Genomic DNA, 20,878 nt, shown 5'->3' with positions numbered 1-20,878 from the left:
CATCCAACCCCAAACACACGAGAGGGCCGCTGAGCAAGACCAATGGAAGCCTTGCCCGTCATGTTTGCTGCGCAAATCGTGGCTTGGCTTGGCTGTTCCTTTTCGAGGAGGGGATAGACCCTGTGGTGGACGTTTCGATCGAGGTGCCTCCGTGTCCAGGACTCGGTGGTCGGCAGTTCGTTCGTTGGTGTCTGCTTTGCACGCTGTCTCACAAGCAACAAGTGAGAGGTCGAAAAAACAGAGGTCGGCTCCAGGGAGTGGAAGATCACAGCAATTCGACGGACGCCTTATCAAAAAGGTGGGAGGGACGGGTTCGTTATATGTTCCCTGGGCTCCCGAACACGGCCATCTAATCAGGATTGCCACGTTTCGATCAGCGCCTTTTCTGAATGGCATCTGCACTCACGTACGGGATGCCACATGTTCCAGGCCCCAATTCTGACTTCTCGTGAAATGGCATGTCTTCGAGCATCATCATAATCAGCTGAGCCCGCTCAGAAGTCAGGCCATTTCCCACAGAGTGCCACGGTCTGATTGGTGGGCCGGCGTGCCGCAAGGACCCCAACACGCCAGACCCTGTGATCGGTGTAAGCGAAAACGGACACATGCAGTCGCTGACTGTGGTTGGTTCCCATGGATTGGGACATGCCGAATGTTCCATTGTCGTTTCGACCGTGTTTGCCGCGTCAAACGATGCGTGCCGGGTAAGCAGGGTCCTATTTGAGGTACGATAGGCGGGCAGGTAAGGTAGATTGGAGCCAGGGTTCCCTAGGGTTGGGCTATCCACCTCTGGCAGCACCAGAAGTCATGATGATACCCAGCTCCATGGTGCCTGCCCGGCTGCCTGCCCGGCTACCTGCCTGCCCGGCTGCCTGCCTGCCTGCCTGCCTGCCTGCCTGCCAGAATTGGATCCCTCCTTCCTCCTTAACATATCACCTTGTCGGAACAGCTTTGAGGAGATCGGCAGTGTCCCCTGAAGGTGTGCTTGCTTGTGACAGGAAGCAGCCGGCATACGAGGCTGTGGAGCTGATATGTTACCTCCCAAGCCTCCCGATACGCCATACAATGACAACAGATTCAACAAGATACTTCCCCCGGTGACAATAACACGATAGAGCCAACCCTTATTTAGGGTCGACGCCTCCAGATTTCATAAACAAGACGACGACGGTATTTAGTGGTTTCTTGCCCAATAGGGATAGCGGGGTTGTCCTGCAGCCCGCGAGGATCACCGGTCACATATTGTGTCATAGACTGTACCTGATCGGCGTCTTTGATCATTGTGCAGTCATGTATTCGAGCTGGATTTCCTTAACGTTCTTTTCCAATCTTAACCACCATAACTTCACCAATCCTGAGCTCTTTCAACCCTCCAAAACCAAATCGACCTTGAAGTCAACCATGGGCATTCCCAGTATCAAGGAGCCAGCCGTGCCGTACGGCAGCATTGTTGTCGTTTCTGGAGCCAGTGGCTTCATTGGATCTCACATCGTAGACCAGGTGCTTGCCGCAGGCTACAAGGTCCGAGGCACTACCCGAAACCTGCAAAGGAGTGCGTGGATGAGCGACTTCTTCGCAAAGCAGTATGGGACGGAGAAATTCGAGCTCGTTCAGGTACCAGACATGGATGTCGATGGTGCTTTTGACGATGCCGTTGCAGGTACGAACCCACACCTGTGCGCTCCCGTGACACTGATAACATTCTCGGGCGTCAACAGGAGCGTCTGGTTTCATTCATGTGGCAAATGACATGACAGGAGTGGCAGACCCCAAAGTCGCCATACCTCGGGCTGTTGATGGTGCCCTCAACGCGCTCAAGGCATCAGCCAAAGAGCCGCGCATGAAGAGATTCGTCTTCACTTCGTCTTCCTTTGCGGTGACGTTGCCCAAACCAGGAAAACGCTTTTCTGTCACGGCAGACACGTTTAACGACGAAGCTGTGGAGCGCGCGTGGCAACCAGATCCGGACGGCGCATCTGTGTATGCATGCAGCAAAGTGGAAGCAGAGCGAGCCATCGCCAAGTGGGTCGAGGAGAACAATCCTTCATTGACCGTCAATACAAGTATGCCCTTCCTATCCGATAGCTTGGAAAGACACGTGCGACTGACCTCGGTGGCATCCAGTCCAGCCTAATGCGAACATTGGCCCAGTGCTCAGCGCTGCCCACCAGGGCTACCCAACCACAGCCGGGTGGGTTAAGAAAGTCTGGGACAAAGACTACAAGGGACTGGAGCATATCCTGCCTCAGCACTATGTCCATGTACAGGATGATGCACGCCTTCATGTCATTGCACTGGCTCATCCCGAGGTTCAGAAAGAACGACTTTTCGCCGTTGCGGGGCCCTTCAACATAAACAGTATCATTGACATACTGCGCAAACTATACGGAGATAGAAACTGGGGAGCATTTCCAGATGACTCTCGGGATCTTTGCACCTTCGTACCAACCCAGAGGGCAGACAGCCTGTTGAGAGAGACGTTCGGCCAAGGGTTCAGGAGCTTGGAAGAGTCTGTCAAAGATAACGCAGCAGGTTTATCATAGATGAGTTCATGAAGCGTATATGCTGGTCGAATGGATTCAAATCCTAGGATATCATTATCATTTAGCCACTATTTGCTTGTTCGGCTCGTTGCCTTGTGTTGGACTAGGTCCGGGACGAGAATGTGAAGTCAGTCAGGACGATGTGAAAAGGGCCGTCTCGGGTTGAGTAGTGTCCCATCGCAGGATGAACGCAGATGTGTGTCTAAACGCATCGTGTTCTTGAACGTTCGAATTTTGACACGACTGATTGTGTGCCATGAGGTTGAGGATTGCCATCGTAGAGGGAGCGACAGCAATTGGGCGTGAAATGATGAGGTTAGAATGGCCCCACACCACAAATGCACCCATATCGGGCAAGAACATCAGAACATTTCACAGAACAGCTTCGACTAACAACATTCCGCCAACAGGTCAACCTACCCCACAACTCACGGACATGGGCGCGTTGCCGGAAGATAACATAGCTGATCTCATCACGACCTACAATGAGCTCAACAGCAGCCGTATCGAGGAGCTTGCTGATGAGCCCAGCGCTCTGGAGTTCATGAGATATGTTGCCCGGAACACCCCCTTCGTCGTCCGCAACGCTGCCATATCGTGGGAGGCATACAAGAGATGGGATAAAGACTTCCTCCTGAAAACACTGGAAGACCAGTCCGTCAACGTCGCCGTCACTCCACACGGGTAGGCCCCTCTATGTGACCGAGCCTTGACAGATAAGCGAGTGGTCACTGACAAGATCTCCAGGAACGCCGACGCACCCACGCCACTTCCCAACGGCATCCTCTCACTCTCAAAACCTCACGAGGAGCCTCAGCGCTTCGACACCTTTCTCAACACCATCATCGCCCAAACCGCCGAGGACCTCTCTTCCTCGCGACCGACCGCCGTCTCGCCCGAGGTCCTCTACGCCCAGACCCAAAACTCGAACCTCCACACCGAGTACGCCCCTCTCTTCCACCTCGACCACTTGCCCCGCTCCCTGCCCTTTGCCCGCATCGCCCTCGACCAGCCACAGCCAGACGCCCTCAACCTCTGGATCGGCAACGCCCGCGCCACGACGGCCCTCCACAAGGACAACTACGAGAACCTCTACGTCCAGCTCCGCGGCCGCAAGCGCTTCGCCCTGCTGCCCCCGCACTGCCACCCCTGCGTCAACGAGCGACCGCTCCGCTCGGCCACCTACCGCCGCCGCGGCGCCGGCGCCGAAGCCGACAACAATAACGACGGCATCCTCGTCCTCGAACCTGATGGTGACGGCACCGAAGATGTCCCCTTCGCCACCTGGGACCCGGACCGCCCCGACGCGAATGCGACGCCCTACTCGCACCTCGCGCGGCCCATGATCGTTGTGCTCGAGCCCGGCGACATGCTCTACCTGCCTGCCATGTGGTACCACAAGGTCTCGCAGTTCTGCACCCCCGAGGACGAGGGGTTTGTCCTCGCCGTCAACTACTGGTATGACATGGACTTCAGCGGGCCCCTCTACCCCCTGAGCTCCTTCGTTCGTAACTCTGCCCTCAAAGCGCAGGCTGAAGCAGAAAGACACGAGTCTGTTGGCCAACGAGGCATACCCCGGTGACGAGAGCCGAGACAGACGTGCGAACGGATACGGAAACAGTCACAGGCACTGCACGCTAAGCCACGGAGAAGACTTTCAACTCATCCTGACACGGGGTATTCACTATCTCATGCCCCAGCATGCAACTGGCCGGCCCTCTGCCAGCTACCACCACGGCATCTCTCTACGTCAGCCTGGTCCGCGTCCGCAAAATGGGCCTCTCATCCCCAGCGTGCGCCGCGAGAAGCCCCGCCCTCTTATATGTACACTGGTAGCGATCACTGCCGCCCATATTATCGGTGTAGGCATCTTTCTGCCTAGTCGAGAGGAAAGAAACGTGGCGGTTGACGCCATGTGAGGAGTACACCCCGCCTCGCACAGGCCTCTCCATCGCCTGCATTTCTTTGGAAAACAAGAATAAAAAAGGACCCCAAAACGCCCGAATGCTCCCCCCCGGCGCATGTCGAATGTCATTGTACACCGCTTTTTTGTTGTTCCCTCCAAGTTCCCCTTACGTCCCGGGCACCCTGCGTATATAGAGCAGAGCAGGCAGGTGAAAACAACGCAACCCGGGCCTTGAAAGCACAAAATGCCCCACCCGACGGAACGAAAGCACATGTCACACCATATCGGCCATCAGTTGAGGAAGCCTTTGCATAGAGCCGTTCCGCAAAGGCACGGAATGCGATCCAGGCTGCCGATCTCTCGCTCAAATTTGTAATCGTAGGTCAACTCCTCAGCTGCAAATCTTGTTAGCATACGAGGATACCCAATGTAGGCTGTGGAGGGTTTGACTTACTTCGTGCAATATCGCGAAGCGCATAGATGACAATGCGCTTGCTGCCATCCACTTTGATAATCTTGGCGGTACAGTTGGGCATACAGCTGTGGTTGATGAACCGGGCAATGCCGCCCTTCTTCGTAGCGTCGATGACCGTGTTCTCGTCAATGCGGAATAGATAGCTGCTGCCCATGCCCTGCTTGAGGTACCTGACTTCGCGAATTTCTGATATCTGTTGCCGGACTTGCTCGCCGACATACTCAATGATCATGTCGTCCTTGTTGATGTTCTCCTCTGTGTAGAGACCCCAGTTGTGGATCGCAGAACGGGCAAACTTGACTGGTTTCTTGCGCTTCTTCAGTTGGTTGAACTTGAAAACGTCGGGATCGCCCGAGGACTTCATCTCGTCTTGCAGTGCCGTGACGTGTCTGCGGTTGTTGGCACGGTTGGCTCGCGAGTTGCCCTTCGTAGGGGCAGGGGCAGGAGCAGTTATGGGCGCAGCCTTGCCGTCCTTCTGTACCCGAGCTTCTCTTGCCTCCCTGGCCTTCTGGACCTTGATGTGATGAGGTAGGTATTTGGACTTCTCTGAATTGAGAATCTTCTTGATAGGCTCCGTTCTGGCGCAACCTGTAGGATTGGGGACGTAGTACCCTTCAATCGCAAGGCTCTTTTCAGCCGACTGATCCAGGTTGTTGACCTCCCGCACGCGGTTTCGCCTCCATAGCCACAGCAGAGGATCGTCGAAATCAGCCACAGGGAACCTTTTCTGCAGTTTGACAAAGTCGGGAAGATCTGCGGGGGAGAACTCCACATCTTGCAGCGGTCCGAGGCCAGCGCTCGGATCTTGCGAAAGTTGCAGTGCCTTCGTGGGCTCGTAGGCGAACAAACTAAGGTCCGTCGGTACAGCAGCTGGTTGATAGGCCTCCTCCTCGATGGGTTCCGATTTCTTGGGGTCCTCAGCAGCAGGCGTTTCTCGGTCTTCGGGTGCTTCGGATCCTTCAATATCAGACTGATGCTTCTTGAGCGCCTCGCGTTCTTCGAAGAGCTGCTTCTTGGATTTCCTCTTCGATTTGATCTTCTTAGACAGCAGCTTACCGGCCAAAAGGCTAGGTGTCTCGGAACGAGATAGACTCTCTTCTTTACCACCGGGAAGATCGCATTCGGGCGTGACACCCTCCGACACGGGTTGCACAGGAAGCTCAGTCTCGATGTGGTCGAGAGTGACGCCGAAAAGCTCCTCATCGGACTTCTTCTGTCGCTTCAGAGCAGTTTGCGCCTCGAGCTCGAGCTTCCGCTTCTTTGTGGGTAGCGTTCCAATTGCGAAGCTGGCTTCGGTCATGGAGTCTTCTTCAGCAGCTCCCCACGAGCCAAGCTCATCCTTCGACGCTTCGTCGTCTTCATCATCCGTACTCATACGGCTGCGAGGACGAGATTCGGGCTCCTCAGTTTCCCGAGCCACAGATCTCCTACCTTCGTCATCTGATTCGACATCACTGTCGTAGCTTTTGAGTCGGTGGTGTAGGGAGCGGAAGGCGTTTCGCGCTTGCGGCGGTCGTTTCCGGGCAAAGGGATCGGTGAAGCCGTAGTTCCTCTGCTGCGCCTGTCCTGGATTCTTGATTTTGCGAATACGCGGCAGGGCCGATATTTCGAGGCGGCCGGTGCGCTTCTCGATAGGATCGGCACCCGAATTCGGGGTGCCGACCTGTGGGCTTTCGTTGCCCGGTGCAGTCTTGCGCGAGGGCGTCGACTCGATGGGGTCCTCGAGATTAAGCTGCCGTCGTCTCGCAATATGGTTCTTGGGGTCAAGGAACGCCGTGAGGGCAGGTGCTGCTACCCGCGTACGAATGTGCTTGATCAAGTGCTCCGCCAGTTCATGGCTAATGACCTCCCGAGCTGCTTGCACAGGATCGAAATTCTTGGCCCTTTGGCGCTTCTCCTCCTCCAGGTCGTTCTTTTCCTCCTGGCGTCGTCGGTCGTTATCCTCCCTGTTCCGCACTTCTTGTTTTCGCTTGCGATCGGGGCTTGGAGTTCGTCGACGTGGAGCGTGAGCCATAGTTTCGGTCTTGTCGTCCATGAGCGGGGGCAAACATAGCGTCATGTAAAACTCGTAGTTGAAAAATTCGGTTCTATGGACATTTCTGAAGCATCGCTCTGCTTCAGATCGGCCCATGGATGAACTTGGAAAGACGATGTAGTAGCCCGTTCGGTCAACGCGAATGTCGTCAAAACAGTGTGCCTTGAGTCTCTTCTTCATGTGTGGAACAGTTGTATGCATGACTGGAACCTTAGCACTTGGAACGAAAATGTAGGGCTCGCCAGCTAGCTGTGGTGCTATCGGCTTATCCTCTACAATGCTGTGTTGTTTGATCGGTTGAATTGGTCTGCCAGGGCCGGTAGGCACTGGCGTCGCAGTTTGCCTATGCGCCGCAGGTCCTCGAGGCGCCATCGGCGGTGGGCCGTGTGCCGGCTCTGGCGCTGTTGTTCTGGGCCCAGCTGGTGGAGGTCGAACATTTGACGGGTTTGGGGTAGATCTGTCCCTATTGACAGTTTCCTCAAGCATACGGCCACTCTTTTTGCCATTGGGATCGTATTCAACCTTGATGTTGTTGCTCTCGATGCGTTGACCATTCATAGTCCTCAGGGCGCGCCGAGCAGCGTCAATCGCTTTGATAGCCATAGGCCTGGATCGGCTGGGCTGTGAGTCCCGGTAACGAAATGTTGCGAACCCGAGATAGCTTCCTGTCTCGGGGTGCATTTTATTGCTGCTTCTCGGCAATGTCGCCAAAAGTTGCAAACGCCTGCAGACCTTCTGAAAGTTGATGAGCGGGTTGAAACCCCATCACGACGATCTGTGTTGGCGGGCCCGGGCCGACGGAGGTCTTGGGCTCAAAAGGATACGGTTTCAAGTTGTACGCGGCGGGCCTGAGGCGAGACTTGTGGTGACGGAAGTCGGTGTTCATGTAATTCAATCGCCCACCCATAGCTAGGCGAGGATCTGAAGGGGGGGCGTCATCATCATCCTACTCTCATCTCATTAGCCTCAAGTCGCTCTTCAAATGACGCCCCCCCTTCAAGGTGGGTATAGTATAGTATAGATGAACGTACCATTCCAAACTCTTTGAACGTGGGCTTGGCGGCCCTGATCTTGTCCTTCGAAAGTGTCTTATCGAGTAACGGGTCATAGATGCATTTGACACCTTTTCGCGATCGACCGGGGGCACGCGCGGGAACGCGATCAATGGCAGGGTATGATTCTGATGAGCCATTCGGCATATGGGCTGGGCTCTGGTGAGCCGTGGACGACTGCTGATGGTCGGGAATATGGGAGTTGGATGTGGTCGGCTTCGGTGGGTGTGTATGACCAGAGACTGAGGGCGACTCAATTGAAGTGAGCGGGGTGACGGTGCTTGCCGCTGCATTTTGAGACAAGCCGTTGGCAAGGGGCTGCCGCGTCGTTGCGCTGAATATGGATGAACCTGTGCTTGCGTGGGAGCTTGCAGAGCCAACAGCGGTCAGGATATCGCCAAGAGGAGACCCGTGGTCCTCTGCTTGGTGATGCGACCCGTTCACCAGGATTGCGTCTGTAGGAGCGGCTTGGCCGTTTAGGCCATCGGCAGGAGCAGCAAGGACGACAGGTTGTGAGGCAAGCAACGAGCCAGCCGTCTCTTGCGTCCTTAGCCTCGCTTTCTCGCGCTCTGTAGCCTTCTCCCTGGCTGCCCGCGGGGCAGTTGGGAAGAACTGCGCGAAACCCGCGCTGGACTGGCGAGTCATCGTGAAGGATTGCTGCTTCTACCTCCTCGCCCAGCCTCCGAGCATCCTAGCTCTCGAATGATACTCGTAGAAGGGCACCATGCGTATGGGTGGAATGCGCGACAGGCTGTATCGTGAATGATATTGTGTTGGGGGTATGTTCACGCGACCGGCCAAGGGTGCCCAAGCAAGCTGGCAGGAAGTATGAGATGTCGGATTGTGTTTGTCGCGTCAAGGGAAGCGCAGGTTTGATGGAAAGAGATGGGGCTATTGGACTTTGTCGCACGATCCGTTGCGCGTTGATGGATTGAATCGGCGACGTGAGCGATAGACCAAAGACGAAAGCCAAAGCAGTGTTGTCCAAAGTCTTTCAGGGATGGCCACGGAGCAAGGAATGGCGAAGCGCCGACCACCCACCTCAATTCCAGTGCTTGGGTGGAGGCTCAGAGCGGTACCTGGTTGGCCGGTAACTTTCGAGCGTCATTAGCGGCAATGGTACGCCAGACTCAAGTCTTCAGAGGATCGCACAGTCAGCCGGGCTGCACGTGATGGGCTAGGAACTTAATTGGACTCCACCATCTGTCGCGCACTGCCGCGCATTTTCGCGACTCTCCTGCAAGCTCGCGTTTTGAGGAGGTTGGGGCCACTGTCCCCTGGGTATCTGGATCTTCAGGCATACAATCATGCATGTGCATGGCAGTCAGTGTCTGTCGCAGTCTCGATATCTGTGTCTGGTTTGGTGCCAGGTCCATAACGGCTACCGTCTCGCGATATCGTTGATAGTCCCTCCAATTCTCCGGAGCTTTTCTTTCCCAGCTTCGCAGTTCCCCTCTCTGCTTCGGGCATGCACATCTTCGCTCATGCTACGTCCGATACAATAGGCTCCTAATGGCGGCAACGCCGACAAAGGTTCTTGGACCAAAAATCAAGTCCCATGCACCGAGCCGATGCTGCCTATAATTAAACTTGGAATCTGATATGGCCATGTCTCATTCATTCATTAGAACCTAAAAGAAGCTTTCGCTATTGATACACTGTTTTGATCCCAGTCTGCGCAGTTATGATATCGATTTTGTCCAAGCCGGTTTGACATAGAAAGCCCAGACCATTAGGTATATCATTAACTCGTTACTCCATCTTCAACTCAAACTCTTCGTCCTCTTCAGTATCAAATTGAGGAGCAGACCCAACAACATCGATGTCGTCCTCGGGCTCGAAGATGGAGAGGAACTGAAGGCGCTGGAGAGACTGCTGCTCTTCTTCGGTGGTTTGTTGCTTCTGCGGAACGGGATCTCGTCGTACAGTCAATGCAGACACTGAGGTCGGTGGGTTGGTTCTAGCCGTCTCAGTGACCGTTCCGGGCATAGGAGCTCGACCACTGATCAGCGAGGAAGCGGACCGGCCCTTGGTGTAACCAAGAGTGCTTCTTGAGGCAGCCTCCCCGACAGCGCTCTCTGCCGCCACCGACTTGGACGGCGCTGTGGGTGCTTTGGCGACTCTTTTACCGGGCAGCAGTGAAGAGATGGGCCTTCGAACGGGGACGTCGGGCAACTTCTTTGCCCTCACCATCGAGCCGTTAGTCATGGACAAAGCTGAAGCAGCTCTGCGCGAGTTGATTGTGGCTGGATACTTGGCCGAAGGCTTGGCGTTTGTCTTCGTCAGGTTGGCCACTGGTGCTGTCTTCTTTTGAACAAGTTTCCTGGTTTCCGGGACATCCGAGACGGACCAGTCCATCGAGTCGATGTCGTGAAGAATTTCCTCGTCGTTCTGCTTGAGAGCTTTCTGCATCCGCTCTTCGTGCTTGCGGTCCTCGAATCTGAGGCCATCTTCGCCGAGAGGGTTGTAGAAATGGCTGTAGTAGCCCTTGAACATGTTTTCCTTCTTGAGACCGTCGAAGTTCAGACCGCCTTCGGGGAATACATCCGACTCGTAAGGCAGGTCTTTAACCCGCAGCGGGGCATGCTCAATCTCATGTTCGTCCCCATCCAGGTCGATGTGAACGGCAACCTTCAGAGGGTCACCTGCCGGGCCCTTATTCTTCGGCTTCTTGATTGTGTTTTGTTTGGCGTCGGTCTTCTCGAACTCCTTTACAATGCTCTTCACACCTTGTACTTGTCCGTTTTTCGCTTTCGCATTGGTGGTTTTGTTTCCAAGAGGAGCGCGTGCCTGTGTGCCTGATGTGCTGCGTTAGTTTGCTTTCAAGCAGTGCGACACGCTAGAAGTAGCTGAGCCATACCTGAAGGTGTGACAAGTCTCTGACGAGCTGGCTGATTGATTGTGCCCTTCGTCTTTCCGAGAATAGTCTTTCCACCAACGGCGTTTTCATCGTGATGTCCTGAAGGCGTCTTCGGGTACCGGGCTCCAGGCGTCTTAGGGGCCAAATGCCCCTTTCCTTGAGCCTGCCGGATCGTCTGGGCCGCATTGACCGCGTTCTCATCACGAAGAGCGAGCATTTTGTTGAGCCTTGCGGCACGTTTGGCGCAGGTGTTGTTCCGCGATTGTAATTGAATGATACTCGGACAGGGTCTGCGTTGTTGGATGTTTGTTGGACGGTTGGTTGTTAGCCAGATAGGAGGCGAGGAATTGGCAACATGTGTTTTGGGCTGGTTGTCGGGACAACTAACCGAGCAGGAGCCTTGTAGGCGACTGTTGGCGGTGCGCGACCAGCCAAGGCCACACACAGCTCAAGCCGCCCCGCCTGATCATCCCCACCATTCCCCTGCCTAGATCTGTTGGTGCACGGCCACCATGTCAGAGGACTGGCTCACAGCTCTGCAGTACCGGGGCCCTGTGCACATAGAGGGGGTGCTTCGTTATTTCCTCCCACTGCCCCTTCACCACCTTTACCAACCTAGCCATCCATCAACCCAAGGTCTTCCTCTACGACGCAACACTTGCTGCCAAAGCCTCGTTTTTACTTTCATCGCTACTCTACGCACCTCAGAAACCGACATCATGGACCGCATCAAGGAGGTACGCTTCCCGCTATCTTTGGGGATGCCCCACTAGCACTGGTTGTCCTGGAGGGGTAAAACCCCCCTATATCGAGTTGCGGTGCTGACATTTCTTTTCGCGCATAGAAAATGAACCAGCTTCGCCTGGAGGCTGACGAGGCATCCTCCAAGGTTGAGGAGCTCCAGTCCAAGGTCAAGGTTCTCGAGCAGGAGAACCTGTCCAAGGAGCAGGAAATCACCTCGCTGCAGCACAAGAACGGTCTTCTCGAGGCCGAAGTCGAGAAGCTTGAGAGCAGTGTTAAGGATCACAAGAAGGCTGCCGACGAGAGCACAACTACCGGCACTCAGAACGAGACCCTGCAGCGGAGGCTCCAGCTTCTTGAGGAGGAGGCCGAAGATGCCGACAAGACTCTTCGCGAGGCCAACGAGAAGTACGCTGCGATAACGCTCCTACAGAGTATAGAGAGGAATACCCACTAACGAAAAATGACAGGCTTCGCCAGACCGACGTCAAGGCTGGCCACTTTGAGCGCAAGGTGCAGGCTCTTGAGGTCGAGCGTGACCAGTGGGAGGCCAAGTACGAGGAGATGTCGAAGAAGTACACGGAACTCAAGAAGGACCTCGAAGAGCTTCAGAACGAGATTGGCAACATCTAATTCAAGTTGTTGGGATTGACGTTACTGCTGCGTGTATGCTCTTTTGATGGTAGAGCCTGCGGCGGACGTTGTACGGTGACGGCATGGACTTACAGTCATATGAGAACCTTCAGGAGCCGCAGCGACGGACAAACTGTTGTGTCCGATTTCCAAATCTGCAATAGCATAGCACTTTGCGAAATGGGCGTCCAGTTGTGCTTTTCACAGTTATATGACCTAGAGAGGCCGAGGCGTGAGGCAGCCGGGGGTATCCATTATTTCTATGCGGAAGCTTAGGCAGGCCAGGCATCAACAGCTGCTGCGTGTGGTCGGGAGATCATTACGATGTCGAAGGCAAAATCATTCCTTGCCTTTGTATTTCGCCTTCTTCTTAGCCTTCTGTTTCCTCTCTTCGATGCGGCGGTCGAACTTTTGTTCATATCGGAACTTCGCCTTCTTCTTTGGCCACTCCTTGCGCGCCTTGGGAGTCTTCTTCTCCTCTGCGGCCTTCTTCTCCGAATCTTCGTCCTCCTCTTTCTTTTCGTCTTCCGAGTCGTCGTTATCGTGCAGTTTCTCGAAACCGTCCCTTGTTACTGCGATGGCCTCAACCTTGACTGTCGTGAAGCGGTCCTCGTCGATGTACTCGTCCTCGAAGTCTATGACCTCAGACTGTTTCTCCTCAATGCCATCCCACTCCTCGAAGTCTTCTCCGTTGATTTCTTGATCGTCGCCTGAATCTGCTGCTTGCGCCTCACGCAAAAGCTTGTTGACGGTGTTCACATGGTCCTCTACTTCGCGCTTGCGGTCGTCCCTAACCTATACCGGCCAATGTCAGAATACACACGTTTGAGCAATATGGTGCATTGCGTTCTTACTTGTTTCCTGATTTCGATTTTCTCCTCTCGCTCCTTCTTGGCCGCCTGTTCTTGCGCAAGCTTGATGCGCTGTTGCTTCCGCTTGTGGAACCCCGTCAGGTAGTCCTCGCGTTGGTCGAAGTCAAAGTTAACTTCCTCAACAGCAGAGACCGCTTTCCTCTTCTTAGGAGGCGGCAGTGTGCTTTTTTTTACTCGTGGTTGGGCGAACATGGCGGGCGGTCTATGTCGGTGGTGTAGTTGGTCTCATTGGGCGACCGTCTGCTGCTTGACGCTGGATTTTTTTGGGCGGGTTTGCACCTGAAGAATCGCAGTCTACGGCTGCATGGACCCACTACGCCGGATCTCCCCGCGCTAGGAGCTTCGCCATGGAGTGACCGTCCATGCGCTAGAGGGCCCTGTCGCTGCAATCACCTGGGCTTGACTTCTTACAAGGCAGTGCTTCTCTGCGCTGCAAGTTGTGCTCTGCAACGAGCATGAAGTCTTCCTTGGCATACTGTTGTCTTGCTTCCGTCTCTGCCTGTTCTCTTTCATCTCCATTATATGTTACGAGCAGCAGAGGTACAGAACTCGTGGTCATGAGAGGTTGCATTGCGACCGATCGCGAAACTTAAACTGGAGCAGTAAGGTCTCATAGGTAATCAGAGCAGAAGAGGAGCATCTTCGAGGAAGCCGTCACGGTACCAGCAGTGAAGTACCTCGCAAAGCTAGATATTTCGCAATATCTGCAAGACAATGACTCTGGATCCGTAGCGCTACATTGCGATGAAAACTATTCAATATCTTTCTCATCAGGCGTTTTGCTGTCTTCAGCAAATGCATCTGTCTTGCATGGCATGGTTCGACCACACGTGATTCGGCAGTGTAGTATGCGCCTAGACAGCTCACTATGACGCTTACCTGCATCTGGGCCTGAGCTCGAACAGGTACCGTCATTCAGCCAACGACTTCATCACGACAAGGCTGCCAAACTAGGTACACAGCATCAACTGGCCGACCGCAACATTACCAGTCATGCGCACATCACACACAGCCGGCCTTTTGGCCCTCGCCGCTTCGGCCAACGCCCTGTCCAACTCTTCCCCCTTCGTGCTCCTCTCCACAGCAAAGTACGTCCAGCCCAGGGCCAGCTTGTTTCGCCCAGCTAGCCAGCTGTACTGACTTGCCGCAGGTTCGCGCAAACCCCCGATGCTGCCCAGCTGCAGACCGGCACCCAAGTTCTGAGCGCCGTTCAAAATATCCTCGACTCCTGCCCGACCGAGAACTACTATGTCATCTCTCAGCCGAACGCGAACGCGGCCGATATTCGCGGCGAGGGCTGCAAAGTCCCTAGCGTCTGCAGCGCCATCTCGAGCGACAAAGTCAGCAGCCGTTACGGTGTGGCAGAGGTTCTGGGCGAGGTCGAAGTTGCCGCTGTGACCGGCTACATCAACTCCGGCTGCGCCAAGCAAAGCAGGACGCCTAAGATCTGGAACACCTTGCTCCCTGGCCTTTCTTCCTCTGGCCGCGACAGCCAACTGGCCGACAATGGTATGCTGCGTCACTACAAGTGCAAAGAATCCCGGCTGACCTTTGGACAGACCAGCTTATCAAGATCACCCTGGACGAGGTCCTCAAGCTTGAGGACTTCACCGTCATCTATCTTACCAGCCCGTCCGAGCAGACGTCCTACGAAGCCGAGTTCAACGAGCCCCTCCATGAGGACCTGAAGAGGCTCCGTGCTCGCGTTGTCTCCGCGCCTCGCGCTGATAACAACACTGAGTGGGAGAAGCTGGGGCTTTTCGATAAGTACCAGTTCTTCACGCCTGGTAGGTGCCCCCATGTGGCTATGAATCTTCTTGCCAGGCAAAACGAGCTAACACGCGCAGGCATTTTCCATGCTCTCGTCATCTCCATCCTCCTTCTATCCATCCTCGGCGTCGGTCTGCGTGCCCTCGGTAGCCTCGAGGTTTCATACGGCGCATTAGACAAGGAGAACGGACCTGCCGCGCACAAGAAGCAGAACTAAGCGTTGGCGCCGACTGCGGCCAGAAGAAGGCTTTGTGTCGTTTGTGCAAAGCATGTAATCTATAAGACACGGACACGGGAGTTTACGGGTGGTCTTCATGAGGCATTATCAAGGAGGAGAGTGCGCGGGTGTCCCATGCGGGTTGTCTGCTCGTTGTAGAGAACCATTGAATGTATGAATTGCGTCTGAATTGAAGAAAAGGTCGAGGGACTTGATTTGCCCCCAATCCGTATCATGCCGCGGTTGAAACGCCTTGAACGCCATCACAGCAACCGCCCCGCCCGTGCTACTCTGCACTCCCACATCCACCGCCGCCGTTTTGGGGGGGGCAAGTCTTACATCTCTCATTACGCGTCTGGAGTGACGGGGAAGCCAGTTAGACCAGGTGGCTCGGGAGCAGGAAGTTAGCGATGCCCTCGCGAATAGCGTACTCGTGGCCGCAGTTTCCGCACACGAGCTTGCCCTCCAAGATCTGCGTTTCCATGAGAAGGTGGTGCAAGTCCTTGAGCGTCTTCTCGTCGCTCTGCAGGGCCTCAGCCGTAGGCGCCTCGGCAGGGAGTTCGGGGAAGCCAAGCTACGGTGGCGTTAGAGCATGGAAAACATGTGTTGGGGCTGCTAGGAATTGATTCAAGAGAGAGGAGAGGAAAATGAGACGATCCCGCGATGGTGAAATGGCGTAGCATGACTTACCTCGGTCGCGTTTGTCCGCAGCGCAGTCCAATCCAGGCGGGGCAGCACGTTAAGCAGCATCTGCTCATTCAGCTCAATTTCGTCTTGCACGAGCTCAGCGTCCTTGGGGTGCAGCGGGTACGAGGCGGTGGAGGACTTGCACGCCTTGACGGCGCACGTCAAGAAGTTAAGGCTGAGGATCTTCATTTTCAGTAGTGCGATTCGAGTTTTTGCTCCCTCGAAACTGGAGTCGCTGGGGGTCAGGAGGCTCGGGTATTGAAGATGTGGTATGGAAGGAAATTTTTATCTGAGTGAGGTTCATGACCCCACACTTGGTGATGAGAGCCAACTGGAGGAGGGGCGAAAGTTCACAACAAGCGTCAAACTCCCCGTATGGGTCAAGAACTACAAAATCCGCAGTTCTGCAGCCCAACACATCTTTGAACGGTCATCACAAGGCAGGTATTGATCAAGATTTTTTCTCTTTATATGTGCTCTACCATTCCCGACTATGTAATCTGGCATTTCTAAGCCAAGGACTTCTCGTGGAAAGAGTCATCCTTCTTGTTCATGCGGAAGTAAATGGCGACAACAGCGAGGACAACGCCAAAGAGGAGACCCTTCTGGATGAACGACCAGCCCTCAGCCTGAGAACCAACTTGCAGAGGCGTGTCCTCGGTAGACTGCCCAGAGGCAAACTGGGCATTCCCGTAGAGATCTGCAGCAAACACCCCAAGCATCAGCATGCGCGACAAGGGGAGCAGAGCTGAACAGAAGACGAAAATGCCGATTTGACAGGAGCATGAAGAACGGCGGGCTACAGTACGTGTTGTGCTTAGAGTTCCACGTGGATACCTTCGGGGGGCACCTCCAGCTCGCCGCTCTTGGCGATCTTAACGGCCTTGGTAGGGCGGTCGCCGGGCTGGGTGGGAGCGTTCTCGATCTTCTCGATAATTTCGTAGCCCTCAAGAACCTCACCAAAGACGACGTGGCGGCCGTCGAGCCAACTGTTGGTACGGTCGGTCAGTTCATGCCTCCGACATTGCGTGGGAAGGATGGAGAAAGCTTACGAGGTAACGACGGTGGTAATGAAGAACTGAGAGCCATTGGTGTCGGGACCGGCGTTGGCCATGGACAGAAGACCCTTCTTGGTGTGCTTGAGCTTAAAGTTCTCGTCGGGGAACTTCTCGCCGTAGATGGACTTGCCACCAGTACCATCGCCCTTGGTGAAGTCGCCGCCCTGGATCATGAACTGCTTGATGACACGGTGGAAGCTAGATCCCTCGTAGCCAAAGCCCTTCTCGCCAGTGGCAAGAGCACGGAAGTTCTCGGCGGTCTTGGGGACGGTCTTGCCGTAAAGGCCGAGGACAACGCGGCCGAGGGGCTCGTCACCCAGCGTAATGTCGAAGTAGACCTTGTGGGTGATCTTGGGGCCCTTGGTGGCCTCAGCCGTCTGGGCGAACAAGACCATGCTGACTCCAAGGAGCAGAGCGGCGGAGAGAACGATTCGTCGGAGGTTGAACATATTGATGGATGCTCAAGAACTTCAATTGGGTTGTTTCGTGATGTTACTATGCAAGCGGGAAACTCACAATGTTGGTGTAGATGGAACAGGTGGTAGAAGCCAGCTGGTACTGTCCCGGAAGCTACCACGTTTCAACTCTCCCCCCCTCACGGATGGCGAAGTAGGGGCCACAGCTTGGACCCCTGCAGGCATTCGCCTGAAGTCCCGCCACCAGCACTGAATCGGTACTACGGCAGAAGGTGTGACCACGGCGTGCGGGGCAGGGGGTTTGCGTCCCGTCAGGCTCGACCAGACACTATCCAATTTATCATTGCGATAAGCCGGTAGCTCGGTGCGCCACACCCCTGTGGCTCAGCCATCAATTTTTGGTCCGCATCGAACTCGACTTGACCTCCAACCAGTCCTTCGGTTTGGGACTATTGTCGCGACAGAACATTGAACGTGAATTGTTGGCTACGCCCCGAGCCAGACAACATGGTTGGTCTTCAAACACATGTGGATCGAGGGATTGCTACTGACACCTAGTAGGTTTTCATTCTAGGCGTTAACTTCTCGGAGCAGAAGCTCGTGAAGGTATGTTCACAATACACTTCTACCCACCCTTCAGCATCGACATACCGCTCCGACCCAGACTAACTGTCGGCTACAGAAAGCTCTCGAATCCTTCTATGCTCTCGGTCCCAGCGTCTCCCAGCGAATTCTCGCCAAATACTCTATCCACCCATGGGCCAAAGTCGGCTCCCTGGCACCCAAGACCATTACCTCATTAACTGCCGAATTGTCGGTAATGACGATCGAGAACGACGCGAAGAAGGTTCTGCGCGAGAACATCCAGAGATTGAAGGACATGGGTAGCTACAGGGGAAGGCGGCACGCCATGAACCTGCCGGCGAGAGGCCAGCGTACGAGAACACAGATCGAAACGGCAAAGAAGCTCAACAGGGTGGACAGGAAACGGTGATCGAACATGGCTTTGTCCAGATGGATGACGGCGAAGCTGGTCATTAGAGATGTCCGTGTGTGTAACCATTCCGTGTATTCTGGTAGAGATCCGGGTGCAATGTGTTCCGGCCAATGTATAACAACAACAACAACAACAACAACTACGATTCAGACCCATCGAAGGTGCATGGGTGGGTTATGAATGATGTGTACCACTAAGTCATACGCACTTGGAGGGTAGCCACGGTGACAAGAACCGCCGCATGATCCTGGCTCTGAGGGATTCCACTGGCAGCTTCCGACCTCGAATCATGTAGGAGGGCTAGTTGGTCAACTTGATGCAGTGGTGTCTCTACATCTATACAAAGAATTACCGCTTGTCCCACCCAAGGTTGGCGCCTGACTTCGGATCCTGAGAATCCGCGCCTTCGAACCTCAGGCTAGGCAAGTCATCTTCCAATACGGGCTCGCCGGCGGCCTGCAGCTTAAGGGCTGTGGTGTCGACTTCTTTCCAAACACGCAGCAAGTTGCCGCCAACGACTTTGGAGACATCTTGATCACTGACTCCCTGCTTCAGCAACTCAGTCACCAATGCGGGAAATTTGGACACATCTTCCAGGCCAGTAGGCGTGGTAGGAATGCCGTCAAAATCAGACCCCAAACCGACGTGGTCAAAGCCGATCAGGTTGCCAATATGAAGTATGTGCTTGACAACCTGGTCCAGGTTTGCGTTCTCGGGGACAGAGTCAGGAAGGCCGTTCTCGTGTCCAGCGTCAACACACGAGATGAAGTCCGGGCTGAAGTTGACCATGACCAGAGAATTGCGTTGTTTCACTAGGTGCAAGACATGGTCCTTCACGTTACGAGGGTGGGGACAGACGCTGTATGCCGAGCTGTGAGAGAAAATGACTGGCGCCTTGCTGCCGGTCCAGGTCTCGTTGCCACCGAGGACGTCGACCATGGTGTCCTCGCTGACGTGCGACAGGTCGACAAACATGCCGAGACGGTTCATTTCGTTGACGAGACGGCGGCCGAGAGGGCTGACGCCGTGCCAGTGAGGCTCGGCCTTGCGAAGAGGATTATCCAGGATAGCAGCATCGGCAAATTTGTTATGACAGTTATGAGTGAGTGTTGAATAGCGCACACCGAGGTTATAGTACGTGCGCAGGTTGGCGGCGGAGTTGCCGATCTGGTGCAGGCCTTCAACGCCGAGTGGTGAGATGAGCTGGCCGTTCTTGAAGGCCTCTAGTGCCGTGCTGCTGTTGACTGTGGGGGAGAAGACATGTGGGTAGGCATCTTTGATCCTCGTCATGAGGTCAATTTGCTGCAGTGTCATCTGAATACCTGGAGACATTTAATATTGTTTCCGAAGTAACAGTAGCTGGACTTACTAGGGGCGTAGTTATCGTCAGAGAAATCACTCCCATCAGCGGGACAGGGTGTAAAAACACTCCAAAAAGCACCGCCATTGAGACCCTCCTTCAGTCGAGGCAGGTCAACCTGGCCATACATGCCTCCGTTTTCGAAGGGCTCGGTGAAATTCTTGTCATAAATGTGGTTGTTGTATAGGAATCGAACAAGGATAGGCAAGTCATTATGTCCATCTGTTCAAGGGTAAGGAGACGTAAAATGATCGATTCTCGGATCTCATACCAATCAGTGGAGTTTCTTTCAAGATCTTTTGAGCCCGGCCCTCGTATGTCAGAGGCCCATGTCGAGATTTGTGACACCAGAATGCAAGCGGCTTCGAGATGGACAAGCCGAGGACGAGTACGATGACAATGGCAGCAATCAACCGCTTAATCGTGAGAGATCGAACTATGGGGTCCGGGAGGAATTCGTCATCTCCCGATTCCTTGGCGTAATGAGTTTCAACCGAGCCAAGCATAGACTGGTGTTCGACTCTATTGAGCCGATGATATTTGTGCTGGGCCATGCTGGAAAACCATGGTCAGTATCTATTATTTGTTTGGAGTTATGCACGATAGAGGCTTGACTTCTCTTAGTCACGCCCGAGCCCATGGGGTCGTTTCCGCCAGTCCTCCGTAGGTGGTTGATGCATCTAGATGGGCTGCGAGGGCATCACTGGTCTCTAACCCACAGTAGACCTCATACTTCGTGAGAAGGTGGACAGCTTGGGAAGAACTTTACCTGACCCGACCTTTCAAACAGAATAAAGTGTGTGGATGGATAATCTTCAACAATCAACCAGGTGACCGTCAATTGGCGCAAGGACAAGGCAAACTGTCGTAAAGGGAAATATAAAGCTCAAAGATCAAGGTGGCTGATGACGAATACAGCATGCCGTCTTGAGGTAGATCCGTTAGTCAGCCGTGCAATCTCCTGAGCAGTTGATCCTTCTCAAACAGCACCAGAGAGGCCTGCGAGTCCATGGAGCGAATACAGTCATGAAACGTGAGTCTAGACCCAGGCCCTCAAGAACATCGTGGCCGTAAAAGACTTGTTGGCAGGCCGAGCCCAGAAGCATGAAGCTGTCGGTGCATTGCCATAGTTGGTTCGTGTGGAGTAAAATGACGATGCGGCTTCGAAAGCTGTACCTGGTTTCGCGAGTTCAGACGAAGGGCTGTAGGTATGCACCTGGCGGCAGCTGTGTGCACCGCAGCTGTGTGCACCGCAA

The 20,878-nt window shown here is 54.5% G+C and overlaps 11 protein-coding genes across 11 annotated transcripts; 5 read left to right on the top strand and 6 right to left on the bottom strand.

Annotated features, from left to right (window-relative positions):
* Positions 1–1,401: 1,401 nt before the first annotated feature.
* On the top strand, positions 1,402–2,595 carry VDAG_01425 (aldehyde reductase; the record flags this gene model as incomplete). The annotated part of the gene is made up of 3 exons (XM_009650311.1): positions 1,402–1,660; positions 1,719–2,063; positions 2,125–2,595. The coding sequence occupies 3 exons, from the start codon at positions 1,402–1,404 to the stop codon at positions 2,541–2,543; spliced, it is 1,023 nt and encodes a 340-aa protein (XP_009648606.1). The 3' UTR covers positions 2,544–2,595.
* Positions 2,596–2,979: 384 nt separating this feature from the next.
* Positions 2,980–4,125, top strand: VDAG_01424 (phospholipase A2; the record flags this gene model as incomplete). Its single annotated transcript, XM_009650310.1, has 2 exons — positions 2,980–3,227; positions 3,291–4,125. The coding sequence occupies 2 exons, from the start codon at positions 2,980–2,982 to the stop codon at positions 4,123–4,125; spliced, it is 1,083 nt and encodes a 360-aa protein (XP_009648605.1).
* Positions 4,126–4,740: 615 nt separating this feature from the next.
* VDAG_01423 (histone-lysine N-methyltransferase) lies at positions 4,741–8,656 on the bottom strand (the record flags this gene model as incomplete). Its single annotated transcript, XM_009650309.1, has 3 exons — positions 4,741–4,844; positions 4,904–7,580; positions 7,991–8,656. The coding sequence occupies 3 exons, from the start codon at positions 8,654–8,656 to the stop codon at positions 4,741–4,743; spliced, it is 3,447 nt and encodes a 1,148-aa protein (XP_009648604.1).
* Positions 8,657–9,763: 1,107 nt separating this feature from the next.
* On the bottom strand, positions 9,764–11,088 carry VDAG_01422 (uncharacterized protein; the record flags this gene model as incomplete). Its single annotated transcript, XM_009650308.1, has 2 exons — positions 9,764–10,809; positions 10,872–11,088. The coding sequence occupies 2 exons, from the start codon at positions 11,086–11,088 to the stop codon at positions 9,764–9,766; spliced, it is 1,263 nt and encodes a 420-aa protein (XP_009648603.1).
* Positions 11,089–11,460: 372 nt separating this feature from the next.
* VDAG_01421 (tropomyosin) lies at positions 11,461–12,600 on the top strand. The gene is made up of 3 exons (XM_009650307.1): positions 11,461–11,608; positions 11,716–12,020; positions 12,083–12,600. Exons 1-3 carry the CDS (start codon positions 11,591–11,593, stop codon positions 12,243–12,245), a joined length of 486 nt encoding a protein of 161 aa, XP_009648602.1. The 5' UTR covers positions 11,461–11,590; the 3' UTR covers positions 12,246–12,600.
* Positions 12,465–13,318, bottom strand: VDAG_01420 (uncharacterized protein). The gene is made up of 2 exons (XM_009650306.1): positions 13,100–13,318; positions 12,465–13,040 (listed from the first exon to the last, which is right to left on the bottom strand). The coding sequence occupies exons 1-2, from the start codon at positions 13,307–13,309 to the stop codon at positions 12,585–12,587; spliced, it is 666 nt and encodes a 221-aa protein (XP_009648601.1). The 5' UTR covers positions 13,310–13,318; the 3' UTR covers positions 12,465–12,584.
* A 792-nt stretch (positions 13,319–14,110) lies between these two features.
* Positions 14,111–15,104, top strand: VDAG_01419 (uncharacterized protein; the record flags this gene model as incomplete). Its single annotated transcript, XM_009650305.1, has 4 exons — positions 14,111–14,205; positions 14,268–14,626; positions 14,677–14,904; positions 14,965–15,104. The coding sequence occupies 4 exons, from the start codon at positions 14,111–14,113 to the stop codon at positions 15,102–15,104; spliced, it is 822 nt and encodes a 273-aa protein (XP_009648600.1).
* A 376-nt stretch (positions 15,105–15,480) lies between these two features.
* On the bottom strand, positions 15,481–15,980 carry VDAG_01418 (trm112p-like protein; the record flags this gene model as incomplete). The annotated part of the gene is made up of 2 exons (XM_009650304.1): positions 15,481–15,678; positions 15,795–15,980. 2 exons carry the CDS (start codon positions 15,978–15,980, stop codon positions 15,481–15,483), a joined length of 384 nt encoding a protein of 127 aa, XP_009648599.1.
* A 260-nt stretch (positions 15,981–16,240) lies between these two features.
* Positions 16,241–17,372, bottom strand: VDAG_01417 (peptidyl-prolyl cis-trans isomerase B). Its single transcript, XM_009650303.1, has 2 exons — positions 16,844–17,372; positions 16,241–16,780 (listed from the first exon to the last, which is right to left on the bottom strand). Exons 1-2 carry the CDS (start codon positions 17,296–17,298, stop codon positions 16,609–16,611), a joined length of 627 nt encoding a protein of 208 aa, XP_009648598.1. The 5' UTR covers positions 17,299–17,372; the 3' UTR covers positions 16,241–16,608.
* A 338-nt stretch (positions 17,373–17,710) lies between these two features.
* On the top strand, positions 17,711–18,393 carry VDAG_01416 (mitochondrial 37S ribosomal protein SWS2). The gene is made up of 3 exons (XM_009650302.1): positions 17,711–17,775; positions 17,827–17,871; positions 17,948–18,393. The coding sequence occupies exons 1-3, from the start codon at positions 17,773–17,775 to the stop codon at positions 18,257–18,259; spliced, it is 360 nt and encodes a 119-aa protein (XP_009648597.1). The 5' UTR covers positions 17,711–17,772; the 3' UTR covers positions 18,260–18,393.
* Positions 18,394–18,533: 140 nt separating this feature from the next.
* VDAG_01415 (dipeptidase) lies at positions 18,534–20,176 on the bottom strand (the record flags this gene model as incomplete). Its single annotated transcript, XM_009650301.1, has 3 exons — positions 18,534–19,584; positions 19,632–19,844; positions 19,894–20,176. 3 exons carry the CDS (start codon positions 20,174–20,176, stop codon positions 18,611–18,613), a joined length of 1,470 nt encoding a protein of 489 aa, XP_009648596.1. The 3' UTR covers positions 18,534–18,610.
* Between the last annotated feature and the right edge of the window lie 702 nt (positions 20,177–20,878).

Source organism: Verticillium dahliae, genomic scaffold (genome assembly GCF_000150675.1).
Source record: "Verticillium dahliae VdLs.17 supercont1.2 genomic scaffold, whole genome shotgun sequence".
In the NCBI taxonomy this organism is placed as follows: Eukaryota; Fungi; Ascomycota; class Sordariomycetes; order Glomerellales; family Plectosphaerellaceae; genus Verticillium; species Verticillium dahliae.
This window is presented reverse-complemented; position numbering and strand designations above follow the sequence as displayed.